The following is a 15,954-nucleotide window of genomic DNA, read 5'->3' on the forward strand; positions in this document are numbered from 1 at the left end:
GTAGTACATGCCTTTATCACTGGATTAACATACAACACAAGCACCTTCACACTGTCAGCTCATGTTCATTTCACAGAACAAATTAATTTCATGGTTTTCTCGGTCCGGAGGGAGAGCACTAGACAGCCAGTTCATGTGTCTGACTCTGACGAGATTCGAAATCAAGACAGCCTCCTGGCAGGAACACTCACAGTGCAGTTCAATGATCTCATCCAGGTTGGGGAAGATGGCAGCCAGCTCTGTGGCGGTCAGGAGCTCTTCTCTCTCCAAAGGCCTGGAGAAAACCATCTGCAGGACACTGAGCATCCGCACGTGGGCATGCTCAGTCGCAAACAACTCTGAGAGGAGAGAGGGGGCAGACACGGAATAAAGGAGAGCACACACTGCAGCCTGGTTTATCTACACATGTCTTTCCTTTTTATCACATGTTGCTTCCTCTCTCTCCTCCTCACCGTTGATGATCTCCTGCCTCTTGGTCTCCTTCTTGCTGAGACTGGATAGGGCTTCAGGGGAGGCCTGCTCCCTCCAGTTGGGCGGGTCCTGCTCGAACTCCAGGAGCCGTGGCTCCATCTCCTCCAGCTGTGGGGAGGGGCTGGTGGGAGAGTGGCCGGGCCCTTCGGGACTTAAAACCAGTCCATCGGAACTGCGAAACAAAAGGAGGCGTGAGGGTGATTCACTTAGACTGGATCATACAGCACAGTTTTAAGTATGACCCAGTTTACTGTAAAGAGACTTAAGACTTCACACTCTTGTGGGACTCATGGTGGTTGTTGGCTGTGCACCAACAACAACAACAACAAACAGCTCACTGTATTTCCATATGCACACGAGACATGTCTTATCATTCAATAATGTAGGGATGGTAAAAAGCTAGCCTGAGCCTCGAGCAGATAAGCTATCCACCATGACCTGTTGTTTTTTTCTGTACAAGTTGAGACTTCAAACTAATAGCGGCAAGAAGTTGCATCTTGGGATTGATATTTTTCGGCAAAAGCATTCAGCTGACTGGCTTTGAAACGTAATATTCCAAATTGAAGGTGATTAAACCAACTGAAGTTTTTTTAACAACTCAAAGTGCTTTCATTATTATAAAAATGGCTTACTTTGACTCATTCACCTTTTCACTACCCCCCCCCCCCCCCTCTGAGGTATGACACAGCTCAATTGATCCTGTTGTGTAATCAGAGAAAAATAATGGTACACTAATTAACCTTTCATGAAAGACTGAAAGGCCCTAATCTTTACCCAATCATCAACATTGACTTGATTCAAAAATCATTCCCCTGCAATTGAGAGTTTAATGCCTGACCTACCAGAGAAAATTGTGATTTAACTGTAAATCACAGCATGTCTGTCGCAACACAGGTCAACGGTTAAAGAGAAATCTGTCAGACAGTCATTTAAAAGCCAGACTGAACAATGGAGGACTGCCCTTTATAAAATTCATGTTTCTAACTGTTTCAACATCCCTTACAACTTGACAAATCTTTTTTTTTCTGAATGAGCCCGATGGGTTTGATCCACCATTATTCTGATTCTGATCTTTTTTTGTTAAACTGATTTCTTTCATATCTGCCAGTGTTTGAAATCCTGTCTGTCCCTGCTGTGCACCGCTCTGATCACAGAGGCTTTAATAAGGGGTTTGTCCATCTTACGGATGGAGGTGCTGGGGGTTAAGTGGTGAAGGTGTCGTCGTCGTGGTAGATGGTGGCTGGAGGTCCACATCGCTCCGAGAGCGAGACTGCTTGGCCCGGGAAGAGCCGCGGCGCCGTGAGGAGTGCCGGTCCACACGGGCACTCTCGCTACGCCCCACTTTCCTACTATAGGGAAGGAAGGTGGTACAGGATGGGTAGAGGATTAGGTGAGAAAGGATAGGGAAATAGACGAAGGGAGGAGGAAGTGGAATAGAAAAAGAAAGAGGAGGAGAAATGCAGGAGAGGACCGAAAGTTAAGCAAATAGTAAAAGAGGCAAGAGAGTGAGGACAAGGAGAAATAAAGAACAAAATGATGGAAAGAAGAAAAATAGAGAGATGCCAAAAGAATAGACAGAAGTGATACAAGAAGGAAGATGTGTTTTATAAGGGAAGGAAAGTAGAAGAGAACATATCAAAGTCACATGCAGTCAGTTTTTACACTATATTTGTGGAAATTATGAAGGCAAAGAAATGGATTCCAGTAGAGCAAATGATGTCTAACAAAAAGAGAAAAGATTTCATCAAAAACAGAAAATGTTATGATCATGCAAAGTAAATATGCGTGACATATGACATGCATATACTGTATAGACGATTAAACATATAGAGTATGCTTCATTAACAATAAGCATGGCCCCACTTGAATGCCTTTGACATTCCTAATGAGCCCATGTGGAATAGTAAGTACAAAAAGTAGCCATGCATTGCTTCTAAATAATCTTTGTACCAACTTTAATGGTCAACATTTCTCAAAATCCATACAACCTGCATCACATCCATTAAAAATGATCCAACTGACCTCAACAATCAAGCTAAATCCTTCACAGGCAGGTACATGATACTTAGCCATGTGTTTGTGTTGTGAATCAGTCATGTTATCATTCAATAGGAGGAGTGTTTCCATGTGATTGTGTATGCTTTGTTTGTGTGTTGTTTGATCAGCGTAAGGCCTGAAGCGTGTCCATGACTCTGTCAAGGCGCAGACACCCACCTCTTCCTTCTGTGAAAACACGGGACACCACATTGTTACTTGCTCGCCTTTTTTCCAACCACTGCAAGCCAGTAAGTAACAACCATAACATGCAACGTCAAACTCAACATTGTATACCGAACGAGTTGAACCACTGTCAGAGTAGCATGCCAAATAATACGATGCCAAGCCCCTGGCACAACATGGAACCGCACACACTGTGGAGACAAGCAGGACAGAGGACGGGCCCTGGCCACAACATATGCAGACACCTTGAAAAGCACATGAGGTGAGTGACAAAGATTTAAGGATAAACCTATAGTTTGCTTTATAAATAACTAAAATAAGCACAGTGTCAAGCTAAGCTCCCCTTTCTTAAACTTATCTGGAGAAATATAGTTGTTTAAAATCAAACTTAAGACTAAATGATGAATGCGATGTTACCATCATTCTCTAGTTTGCCTTAAAAAGCCAAAACTGCTTAGAAGGTAGAACGCTGCAGCAGAGAAAGACTCCACTTTTATCAGGCCCTGTACACATGTCTAAGTGTGGAAGAAACCACTGAAGTTATAACCTAAATTTTACTCAAATCCAAAAAAAATAAAACACAAGACAATCCGAACTGCACAAACAACGACTAAATGCAACAACAAAAATGCAATGAAGCTCCATTGCAAACATGAAACAGGACACATTAAAGAACACAGAATGGACAGAATGGTATTAGGAAGAAAGCATACATGCCATTGTGAGAGGGAAAATGGATGAGGGCAGGAAGAGGAGGAAGGGAATAGGGCTTGTAGGGAAGACCTGGTCCAAGTTCACCTGTTGAGGGTCCTTCACAGAACTGCAGGCTCTGTTAGCTAGCGAGCAACGGGCAGCATGACAGAAGCTTGCACACAGCAGGGACAGACAGCTGGGGGACTTTTACCACGCTCCCTCAGCCTGAGCACTTCAGACACCTCCCCCTTTTTTTTGTTCTAACTGAGCATGTCCCGTACAGTCTAACTATAATCTGACAACGATCACTTCTCCTGTAATTACATACACAGTCCCTACCCTGCAGTTATACTGTCACTTTCTGAATGTTACTGTGTACCGTCTCTATCCTCCTCACCTCTCTTTCTCCAGATTCTCCTCTGTAGGAGTTTCGCTGGTTGAAAAAGTCTCCCCGATAGTCAGCCCTCCAGCCGGCCCGACAGGTGACACGTCGCCTCCGTCTGACAGAGTCAGAGGCTCCAAGCGATTACTTGATAGCCCTGGAAGATTAGGAGGGAGCATGACAGAACAAATGAGGGGTTACATGTTGCATTCTTTCGGAATAAAAAGAAAACAACACGTACAATTACGACATGTTTTTTTCAGGTGCCAAATTGTGTAACACACAAGTGTAGTCTTAGGTGAGCCAGAGGATTTAGGTTTTTTTGGTGTTCAAAAAGAATTGTCAAAAAGTTCCAAAACATGGACAGAATGAAGTATGGGCATTAACATGTGACATTTGAATAACCTTGTTGATTTCTGATGGTTTTTCTAACAGCATATATTTACAATCTTCACTAAATATTTGCAAACTATCAAGCTGAACAAGTTAAATATGGTTAACACTATAACTGCTAAACAAGCTAAAGCTACTGTGAGGAGAGTCTAGCTGCTGATAAAAAAAAGACTGTAATGAATAAACCACTCTGGTGACACACTTTAGATTTCATCAAACCAACCCAGGGAACAGGCTTACCATCGGTTTGTGAAGATTTAGGACTGTTGGTGGTGATGATGTTGTTGCCTGACCCGTCACTGATCTCTAACCCCGGCAGGGAGGCAGGGCTTGCACTGGAACCAGACTTCTTGCTGGGGAGAGAGGGGGCTGCAGAGTCAGTCAAGGAGCCTCTGCCAGGAGCCAGACCCTTGCGCTCTGGATTGACCTTCTCCTTTTCCGCTGGAGATGAAGAAAAGTAGCAACTGTTTAGGATAGCTGCACTACAGCTAAAAGCAGGTGCAGAAAAAATAGAACCAAAAGCACTTCAGTCAAAAGAGACGCACACACAGGATGAGTACAGTGCAATTAGGCCCTCTGTTGTAAATGAAAGGGTTAGTTGGGTATAAGAGAACACCAACAGGGCTGCAAACAAGAGAAGTGTGAAGTTTTTGTTTCATAGAACAACCACCCACATCCCCTCACAGTTTGATTCGGGACATGCAGACATGCTTATGGGGTGATTAGTAGGGATGTGACCTTTCTACACATAAGAGGGGAGGGTGTGGGGAACTGTGGATGACTAGTACCTTCAGCCTCCGTCTTAGGTTTGACATCAGCTGTAACAGGAGAGAAGTGCAGGACAGTTCTCATATCCAAATCATTCATGGACATCAACATTTAGAAATACTGCATGTATTCATGTCACTTTAATGCACAATAATAAATATACATAATATGTTCATTTACAGATTGTAAATTTAAATGCCTTGAAAAATCATAAGATTGCCCGGGTAAAATACAGGGTACAGATAGAGAAGAGATACATACTGTTTCCTGCAATCCAGCTGGGGATTGGAAACACTCCTCTAGGCTTGGACCTTGAGGGTTCATCCTTCTTATTCTTGAAAGATAACGCAGGCAGGACAGAAAGTAAGAAAGAACAATGAAACATGAGTAAATTGAACATTTTTATTAAATAATGTAAATAGAAAAATTACTAAAATAAAGAAGAACATCTCATGGCTCAAAATAACAAATGATAACCCAAAAAGACTGAATGAAAAGGACAGTAGTGAAGTAATTGACATTTCTGATAACCAGTTTTTTAAATGACTTCAATTACCATATTGTATAGAAATGTTAAACTAATGCAATCCTTCTGCGTGGGAGATGGTAGCGTACCTTTACCAGTTGCCTCCTGAAGAAGCCTCCTCTGGACTTCTTACTGTCGACTGCTCTGGTTTTAACACCGAGGTGCTTCATGTAAAAGACCACCGCTGCAAAGATGGATTGGCTACAGGAAAAGTGAGAGAAAACTATTGATTAATCATTTGTAATACTTCCCAGTAATATTAGTTCTTTAAATTCACCGTGACAGGATTTTTTTCCTTGGGGAAAATAAACTCATTTGAATTCAGGGCAATGCTTGGGAGAAAAATTAAAACTTTTTCGTTTAGAAGAATCAGTCTGTAGTGTATTTGCACAGTCTCTGGTGTCAGTCAAGATGATGCTGAAAGACATGCACAGAATGGAGAGTGCAAGGAGGTTGAAAATGAGGATGCATAGATGCACAGAAGTGGAGAGTTAAAGAAATCCAGAAAGAGAGGAGCTGAAAAGAGCAGTGAGGGGGAAAAAAAGATTTCAAAAAGAAAAGGAGGAGTCGAGGGAAATATGAGGAGTTAGAGGGGGGAAAAAAAGGACCTGAGGGAGGAGCCTCTGGGGATATGCACAAAACAAAAGCACAAGTGTCTTGCATCAGCAGTCACCGTTTTACAGAGTCTGAATACACTGCCTGCAACATAAAGAACTCCAAGCATAAAGAACTAGATCTGCTGAGGGAATACAAGGTATGCATGACATGGTTTAGTAATTTACTTTATGTGCAATAAATGAATCAAGAAGTTCTAAATTATCAATGCATCTGATTCCCTTAATAGCTTTGATCAAGAGCATTTTGAAAGAAAGTACAAAGATGTATGCTATTAGAAAAGACATCGTCTTAAGAGAACCCTACAGAAAGACATTTTTTAAATGAGAATTCACGCAGTATGCAAAATTCTTTGGCTCGGACACACCCAGGCTTGGCGGGAATGCAGGTATTTAATCAGCCACATTTGAATACGCACTCACATTCATCACTCATGCAAAACCTTTGGACTACTTTAAAAATACAAACAACTTTACTCACCATTTTTCCTCGTCTGAGACGATAGAGGGTCTGAAAGAAGAGAGTCTGTCAGTTATGTTTCCTATTACAAAAGAAAAACTTCTAAAACAGGATTCTCATTTTGCAGCATAAAGCTCACCTCTTCCTTTTAAGTAGCATGTTTTCTTTCTCTCGCTCTACAGATAGTTAAGTGTGTTTTAGGCCTGTGGAATCTGAAGCAACTAAGCTTTTCCTGATCCAACTCCAAGTTGATTGATGTGTTATTGTGTTCAGAGCAGAAGCTATTGAACATATTCTAAGATATGCACGAAAAAAAAGGAGAAAAATAAAAATAAAAATAAAATATATCAAAAAAGTAAAAGATGCATCCAAAGCCGCACCTCTTTAAATTTTCGAAATAATCAAAATTCAACGAGCACGCTCAGAAACCAGCAAATAAGTCAAACTAAGACTGTCTAAAACTTTGTCTGCTCGGTTTGTCTGTACTGTAAGCTGTCTGCAAAGGGAGTCGAGAATGGTCCAGCAAAGCGGAAATGTCTATTTAACTCTGTTTTAGTCTGATGCAACAGGCAGGCAATATTGTGGAAATCGGATACTGGTGTTTTGCTATGGACATAAAGGGTGGGAGGGGTTTCCCCGGGATCTCCTTGCATAATCCAATCAAATTGTCTGGCAGTCTTGTTCTCATCATGAGAGAAACCAATAAGAAACAGCTGGGGTGAGGTCACTTTGTTGTGGAAGGAATTGGGGGGCGGGGGGGGGGGTGTCTGATGAGGGTTACTGGGTGCAAGAGTGTGGGGGAGTGTGGGGGAGTGTAAGAGAGGGAAAAAAGGGCAATGATTGTAAGGGAGGATGAAAAGAGAGAAGTGAAAGAATTGTTTGTTTGTTGGTAGAGAAAGAGATCAGGCTGTGTGAATTATCCCGTCTTGGATAGAGTTCACTTTGCAGGTGTGCCACTGACAGTGTTGTTTTGTCAAGTGCATCTTCTTTTGTTTTCTGTTCATTTTTTCCCCCTCTCTCCTGACAAGATGAAGTTAGACAGTCCTCTGCCCTCTCCCCAGCCTGCTCACCCTCTCCGTCTCACTGGCTTCTTGCAGGCGATAACACATTACAGTCTGCCACGGGGTCAAGGATAGATTAACTTTCCTCATGATCTCTTGCTTTTCTTTCTTTAACCGTGTCCAGGGCAGGTGCTATGCTGCATGCGATAAACCTCTGGCCCTTTCTCTGCCCCTCTTATCTTTGACTGTGTTAACCCCTCACCATCACCATCCCTCCCTCTGGTTGGCAAAATGCCAGCAGAGGGCCTTCCTGCCAGCGTGGCACTGCTGACTCCATCTTTTCCTCCTCCTGCCTCTTCACTTCCTTCCTCACTCTACTGTGCTCTCTTCCAATCACCATTGCCTCTGTGGTTCTCTAGTCCAGTGAGCTTGTTTTTCTCCCTCTCCAGCTGTGTTTCTGTCTGTCAGATTTGTACTTGATTAGTTATGTGCATTGCTTACGATATAACTAGAACATCTTATAAGTTGAACATACAAAAAGCAAAGACATATTTGGTTCCAGTCATGCTGTCGGGACGGATCAACAGCTGTACTGAATTGCTGCGAGCAGTACAGACAAGCAAAATGCTCAAAGGGAGTCACAGTTGTCCTTCTTCTTTAGTGTTTATTGATGCAGGATTTTAATCGTCTCAAGTACTCAAGTATTGTTTAAAAAAACTTGATTACTGCTCAAGGACTCAAGTATTGTTTAAAAACACTTGATTATTGCTTTCCTGTTTACTCAACTGTGTAAGATTCATGATCATCCAAGTGCTCCAGACACCACTCATCCAACATGTCTTTACACAAAATATATTCAAATGTATCCTTCAAGAACGGCCTGGTTCTACAACAGTTCTTTCAAACAGGCAGTGCTTTTAATTTTTTTTGTTTTTATTGGTTTTGTAAAGCCCAGTCTAAGAGAAATACACTCACTGTGTTTCAGACATCTTATCCAGCAGGTTCTCAGCTACAGACTTCTCCTTCATCTCAATGGGGACGCGGTCGGTGGGATAGTGGCTGTCCACATCAATGAGCTCAGCCTCGTTGGGGGTCATACCCATCATCCTCTTCTGCCTGTGCCAGACAAAGCAGAAGGATGAAGGTTGATATTGAGAACAAATAATGCTACAAGATGCAGATGAAAGTATCCTGATGAGCAGACACACAAAGTAAGGCCGATGAAGAAGGCCTCTCAGCGTATTACCATGCATACAACATACTTCATCATAACACTTCTAAATCTGCTCAGAGGGACTGCTGAACTTACCTCTTCTTCATATCTTCTCCTTGATTGACATTTGTTTTTTAAGCTTGATTTACATTCAAACTAAATGCCCATCCTAAAGTTAAATACACAATGAAAGAAAATCAAAATGACCTTTTCTTCTGTTTATGCTCCTTGAATTTAGTCAAAGAATGGCGTCTGAAAGAGACACACATTCCTGGAACTTTTTACCAATTTATATCAGGGTCTGTGATACTTACCGGTACTTAACCTTTAAAAGAAAACTGGTTAAAAAAACAAACCAGTCCTGTGCTCATACAGTATCTGTCTTCACTCCTGGTGCCCATTCATGGGGCTTCTGGCTCATCCTGCATTTCAAACTAGCCAATTGTTATTTCTTATGTAACAAAATGTGTCCATTTCTCTGTTCTTGTGCCGGTCAAATGTGTTTTTGTTTGTGTGTTCTTGCCTTCATACGTATATAAGAATCAGAATCAGCTTTATTGTCCATGTATGCTTAGACACACAAGGAATTTGGCGTCAGTCAACTGTGCTCTCAGTGTACAAAAGTACAACATTAAATATCTATATTTAATGTTAGACTCACACACTATAGACATAAATGAGCAAAGACTAACATATAAAAGGCTAAATAAGAAAATAGTGCAGTGGTGAGTAGTGCAAACATGCTGAGATGAGTTTGATAGTAAATGTGTGATCATGTAACAGATGGTTAATATACATGAGGTCAAGTTTTACAGAATTCATGTTCATGAGCAGGAAAATATTACAGTACTGACATGGCTGTAGATGTAGATATTGTGGTAGATATTGGGGTGAGTGACTCTTATTAGACTCAATGTGCCCTCACCTCAGCAGACACAGTAGGTGGAGCATTGTCTACTTTAGATCATGTAATAATAGTTTGAGAACGCACTTGACAAAGGTTCAGAGGGACCAAAAGGTTTTGTATTTTTTTTCTAAATAATTGGTGATGCAGAGCAAGAGTAGTGTGGGGGATTTTTTGTTTTTCAATGTGATAGTTTCATGTCCTATGCACCTACTTCATGAGATAGTTGGATGTGTGAACACCTCCTCTTAAACAATGATATTGTTAGTACCTGCTATAGGACTATGGACAAAATTTAGCATGTGCACTGTCCAAATCCTATAAATTACATTTATTAATAAATAAATTAAATAAACCCCTTGAACTTTAATTCATATAAGACTTTATATTTTATTGAGCCAGAACATTTTAAATATATATTCTAGAAGCAGCATGGAAAGCATGCAGGATTGTTTGACTCTAACAGATGTTTACAATGATCTAAATTTACTTTCCTTTTCATAACTGGCAAAGCTAATGTGGTGTCAAATATAAAGACCAAAAGATTTCCGCTCAGGGTTAAACTACTGACTTTTAAATATCTTCATAGGTATAAAATCATTCTCACACTACTTCCAAACTGTGTGTTTTACTGTTTCAATGCTCACATGAAGGGTGAGGGTTAGGACCCAGTTAGAGAAGGGATCAGGTTTCTCACCTGAAATCTTCCAGCTGTTTGGCCACTTCTGCAGCCTGCAGAATCTGAATTTCATGAGTGAAACGCCTTTGGGTTTCCTCAGTAAGCAGATCTGGACGAGTTCGGTCTAAGAGAAGGGGGCCAGGAGAAGGTCAGAAGAGGGTGAAGCTGAGGCGCGTGCATTTATCAAATACTTTATAATTGGTCTGGATACAAAAATAAAATAGGACAAAGACATATAACTCACCCAGTTCATAGCATATCTCAGGGGAGATGGCCACTCTGAGAACCTGAAGGGCAAAAATAAAAAAAATAATAAATACAGAGTTGAACAAGAGTATTTGAAGTAGAGACAATAGAAAAATTAAGAATTCATAACAGAAGATTGAATCTTTTTTGCTTTTATCTACCGTACTCTCAGTTTCTGGTTTCTTCGTTACATTTAGCTAAAACGTATGTACTCTAACACAGCAGTCCTGTAAAAGCCTTAATGACTAACATGTTTTTGATTATTTTTGAACTGCTTAACAGAAGCCAAATACAGTGTGCAGTAACACCATTACACCACAAGGGGTCATTTCAACACTACAAATAAAAAACAACCAATTGAAATCCATATTCAAAATGAGGCGATTGCATCGCCCTGAGCAGGTCGGGGGGGCCAACATGGGCTAAGTTTAAGTCAATGGGTATACTAAAGAGAGGTGTTTAAAAAAGACACGTTAAGAGAGGGCCAACAAAAGGGCTTTCCCACGATCCTGACAGGAAGCTGTGGGGCTGGACAGAGAGAGAGAAACAGAGAGGCAGTGATTGACACACATGTACAGAGCAGGAGTTGTGAGGAGGATACAGCATACAGCAACAGAGAGCTGACAGCGAGCAGGTGTGAAGGGAAGAGACGACAGAGAGGAAGTGAAGAGTGATGCAGGGACAGAGCAAACAGGGCCAAGAAAAACGCTGTGCACTCGCAAATAAAGCGTGTGTACACAGCGTGTTCCTCTCTCCACCAGAGACAAGAGACTTAAAGACTACAGCAAAGCACCGTATCAAAAGCCAATTGATACAACAAAAAGGGAAAGAATCAATTATCTATGTTGCAGGAGGGCCTTCACCTGAATGATTCATCATACATACCATAAAAATCAATAACACACAGAGCTACAAAATATTTAGTGAGTTTGAACTTGAAGTCTATCATTAAATGACAATTGGAAAATTTTTTAAAACACAAAATATTGCAAATATAAATTTGATAATTCAAGTCTTATAAAATCTGCAGCAGTAATCAGCAGTGCTGTCCATCTGCTACAGTAATTGAATCACATAAGGTTGCTGTGTCCAAACCAACGACTGACTTAAAAAAAAAAGAAAAAAAAAAAGTGAAAGAGTCCAGACACACTGAGCGGAAATGAAAAGGGGTCTCTTCAGGTCATCAAACTTACTGAGCTTCCTCAAGTGAAAAGTGCTAACTGTAAATCACTCGCTCTGTAAGAGAGTGCATGAATAGAGCCCAAAGCAGTAAAAACATTCAAACATTTAGGCAATATAAGTCGAATAAGGTTTTTCTAATTTTGTTAAGACGCATGACATACTATATTTATGACTTTAATGAACCATTTAATTATATTTCCTTTATTGTAAGTTTATATTTAACTCTATAAACCTCCCCCCCATGTCATTCAGGGTCACAATAAGTTGTTTGCGTCTCCGTTTCAGTGCCGTACAGACTGTGTCCTACAGTAAATGTTGTGTAGTGTGTTACTTACTGCACCCTTATCCAAGAAAGTGTTGTAGAACTCCACAAACTGCTTCTTGGTCTCTTTGGCACTGAGGTTCCTGAAGAGGTCAGCATGAAGGTAACACAGCTGAGAGGAAAGAGATGGACACAAGATCACAGAAAGCCAAACATATTTCAAGTTTCATTAGCTGTGAATAAGGTTTCTCTGCCCTGTTTCTGTGTACATTAAGCTGCTTGATGAAGTCAAGCACTGACATCACATCAAAAAAATGTGTCTCACAAATTTGTACCTGATGTTCATCAAAGTAGGGATGCACTGATGCGTCATTTACATCGGTACCTGTCGATACCAGCCCTGTTGACAGACATCGGCCAATCGGCAACTAATGTGACATGAACGGATGTCAGGAGCCAATGTTTACCTGACGTTGTGTATCAATTTAACGCTGGCAAGCACTTAGTTAAAGTTAAAGTCATCTGTTGGACTAACTCCGATCTGATTTCAAGGTCAAACGTGTCAGAAAATGTCGGCCAGTTGGGAGTCTTACACCAAAACAAGTAATGAAAAAACATTGGTATCGTGAGGATCTGCAGTCGTCTAAATTGTTATTTTTCACATCGATTATCGGCCCTGATTTTCACTATTGATGCATCTCTACTTGTGGTTCCAGTCCAGATGTTGATATAAAAATGAACAAATGGCCGAGCTGTTCATCAAATACTACTTTAATCATAATGACAAGACATTTTGGGACATGTAACAGTACCTGGGTGGGTCACAGTGTCACAAAGGGGGAGAGCACAGGCATGCTTTATGTCAGCACTGACACACATGTATTCAGGTGTACACACACAAACACAACAGGGCTGAAAGTGCACTCCTGTTTAAAAACTATTCCAATGCATACTTCAGAAAAAATTTAAGTTACAGCTGTACAATTCATCTTGTAACATGTTTTTTTAAGGGGGGGGGGGGGTGATATTAAAATGTCCTTAAGGTGAAAAACTGACTGTTTGTGTTTAGAGGGGCTCAGGTGAAAAGGACTGTACTTGTTACGCAGTGATTATGTCAGTGTCCAAAACTTGGTTGACTTTAAATAAAGATGAATTTGGATTGTTATTTCAGTCATCACTGTTCAGTTCTTTAAACAAACACATATATGAGAGGCATCCAGGTGGGCCTGTGGTTCAGATAAATACCATGTAACCGCAAAGCCTTCAGTTCAATTCAAACAAAGACCTTTGGTCATGCACACCACTCTCTCTACTTGCTGTATAAATGTGAACTAACACTATCAAATACACACATTTGGAGAGGGTCTAATGAGAAAGAAAACTTCTGTTGCTTTTTGCAGCTTGTTTGATATTTTGACCACACTCTAGATCAGTGTCTGCAACTACTGAATACTTCTACTGATCTTAGTCAATCCATCAGGCATCTTCCTGTACAAATTAGACATTTTGATACCATAACATGCAACCATGCATTTTTGCATTAATTAAAAATAATAATTATTGATAAATAATTTGTATGTAAAGAGTTACAAAAATCAACAACTTTCCAGGTTGTGATGTCAGTACATTAAATATTTGATTTAAGTTTTTAACTATACTTTAATTTATAACTATAATAATTGTCACTGATCATTTTTTTCCCTTTTCAACACCTACGGTAAATGAACAACAACTAAAGAGCATTAAGGTTGAGTGCTCACTCTCTTTCATGTACACACACACACACACACACACACACTGTAACGCGGTGCTTGCTCCCATGCTCAGATTGTGTTTATAAAGAGCAGCTGTAACCTAAGACTTGATATGGACCGTGTAGACAACTGCATTGATTAAAAATGATCTGTTCAGACTTGTGCAGTGAGATGGCTGAAATCAGGCCTGAAACAGATCCTGTACAGGGTGGTACATTACAGAGATCTCACCAGGGGAGCAGGGTCAAACTGTAGAATGACATGTTGCATGAAGACCAGCAGGTGGGTCGGCCGATCCTTCAAGTTTTCTATGAAGTTGAAGGTTGGGCAATGGTCATCGGCCACCTGAGAGAGATGATCGAAGCATACAGAAATAAGAAAAATTTAAATAAAATAATAAAAATACAGCTGAGAGATGATGTAGCTAACTTTCCACAAGTCACTCACATCATTCAGATCGTTCTCAAAATCCTCATCCTCAGCCCCGATGATGCTCATGGCTGGGTTAGAGCACTGAGCCCCAAAGGCGCCCGGCTGTGGAGAGAGAGAGAGAGAGAGGGGGAAGAGAAAACGAGACAATTAGCAAACATTATAAGCTATACTTTCAACCAGTAGGCTACTTCTTTGACATCCTGAGCCCCCGCTGAGCCGAGCCAGACATAAAGCCAGATTAAAGATCGGACACAGTGAACTTTACAAGTGAAAAAAAAAAACATCAAGCAGGAAAGACGGGAAACATCCCAGGGTCCAATCTCCAATCCCGCCTCCTCAGGAGAGAGAGAGAGTGAGAGAGAGAGAGAGAGAGAGAGAGAGAGAGAAAGATGTGTGTGTATACTGTAGGTGTAATTGTAGGATCCCATTCATATGAGAATTCAAGGCAAAGAAATAAAAAGCATCAGTCAAAGGTTAAGAAAATGTAAATATTGTCTCTTTTCACTAAAAATAACTTTTCTACTAATTGACTAAAATATTCTACAAATGGGAAACTACTGACAAAGCATACAATATTTTTTTACTTTTCTTCATAAAACTTAGTCCCTCCTGAAATAATTTGTGAGTTCATGGTAATGGGAGACCAATAATGAAATATAATTGGCTGATAATGAAGCAATTAAAAAGGTTTTTAACTGAATAACTTTCACTATTTTATTTATCAGGTTGATTTTCTGTGAAATGCTAAAAGTTCTCTTCCCCCAGGCCACATTAAAACATTTAGTTCAGGTCTAGAAATCAGGGGGGAATAAGTCAGTGTTTAACATTCACTGCAAACAACCTTTTCGATCTGAGCTTTCACTGAAGTTTGGACACATTTTGCTCAGGAAGTCGTTTTTAGAAATGCACTCAAAATCACTCTTCTAGCTGGCATGATGTTAACCCTCTAAAAATATAACTAATCTATCAGACATTAAAGCTTTATGAAAGTCTTTGCCTCTGAGTTCCATGAATGGGAAAAAAAATTACATCAGAGCAGGTGACCAATTTACCCTCACACCACTTCCCCTGCATACACACCCAAAAATACACAAATAACATGAATTCAATCCTCTGAAGGCTGCAGACCCAGAGCCGCTACCAGGCAGGCAACACCCAAGCACACACACATACACACACACATACAAATAAACATGAAAAAAAAAAAAACAGCTACACTGTACAACATTGACCATTGTCCAGTGTAAGGACAGTCTAAAGGGCAAAGAAGTGTGTTGTAGGAAAAGGTGTTTCCAATAATAACTGTATGACTGAAAAGCCCTCAGAAACTGTTCGTGAGGAACTACAGGAGTTATTGTGTAGATTAAGAGCTATGGTTCCAAAACTTTCCATCTTCAAGTTCAAATCCTTGTTAAAAGATGGCCTTATTACCTGGAATTGTTCTTTCACTGCAGGATGGAGTAAAAGAACAAAACAAACTTTAAAAAAAACAGAAATCTAAGCGCTGTGGAGTGGACTAGGGTCAGACCGATACGAGAATAATGAGGCCGATACCGATATACTGTAGGTATTAGGAAGAGAAAAATCAGACACCAATATATCATCCAATATTTTTCTTAGATGTATCTCCCATCTGTAGAGATAGAAATACATAGATATATGTATTGTGTTGATCCCTCAAATGCAGTTTTCAAAGTGGAAAAGATATATAATAATGAAAAGATTGTCACTAAACTGTAAGTAACTCGTTACAT

The 15,954-nt window shown here is 40.4% G+C and overlaps 1 protein-coding gene across 5 annotated transcripts in view; it reads right to left on the minus strand.

The window, feature by feature from the left end:
* arhgef1b (Rho guanine nucleotide exchange factor (GEF) 1b) overlaps positions 1-15,954 on the minus strand; it is a 40,389-nt gene that overhangs the window by 8,650 nt on the left and 15,785 nt on the right. For 3 of the 5 annotated variants that reach the window (XM_061050225.1, XM_061050224.1, XM_061050228.1), the window contains 15 exons: positions 14,216-14,302; positions 14,000-14,113; positions 12,088-12,186; positions 10,569-10,611; positions 10,343-10,448; positions 8,504-8,644; positions 6,549-6,578; positions 5,543-5,654; positions 5,189-5,261; positions 4,948-4,977; positions 4,400-4,600; positions 3,782-3,923; positions 1,656-1,820; positions 453-643; positions 192-338 (listed from right to left, as the gene is read on the minus strand). In XM_061050225.1, coding sequence (XP_060906208.1) covers positions 192-338; positions 453-643; positions 1,656-1,820; positions 3,782-3,923; positions 4,400-4,600; positions 4,948-4,977; positions 5,189-5,261; positions 5,543-5,654; positions 6,549-6,578; positions 8,504-8,644; positions 10,343-10,448; positions 10,569-10,611; positions 12,088-12,186; positions 14,000-14,113; positions 14,216-14,302 — 1,681 coding nt within the window. The remainder of the gene's footprint in view (positions 1-191; positions 339-452; positions 644-1,655; positions 1,821-3,781; positions 3,924-4,399; positions 4,601-4,947; positions 4,978-5,188; positions 5,262-5,542; positions 5,655-6,548; positions 6,579-8,503; positions 8,645-10,342; positions 10,449-10,568; positions 10,612-12,087; positions 12,187-13,999; positions 14,114-14,215; positions 14,303-15,954) is intronic. The other 2 variants (XM_061050226.1, XM_061050227.1) reach the window with 2 other exon arrangements.

This window comes from Labrus mixtus, chromosome 11, assembly GCF_963584025.1.
Source record: "Labrus mixtus chromosome 11, fLabMix1.1, whole genome shotgun sequence".
NCBI classification, from domain to species: domain Eukaryota; kingdom Metazoa; phylum Chordata; class Actinopteri; order Labriformes; family Labridae; genus Labrus; species Labrus mixtus.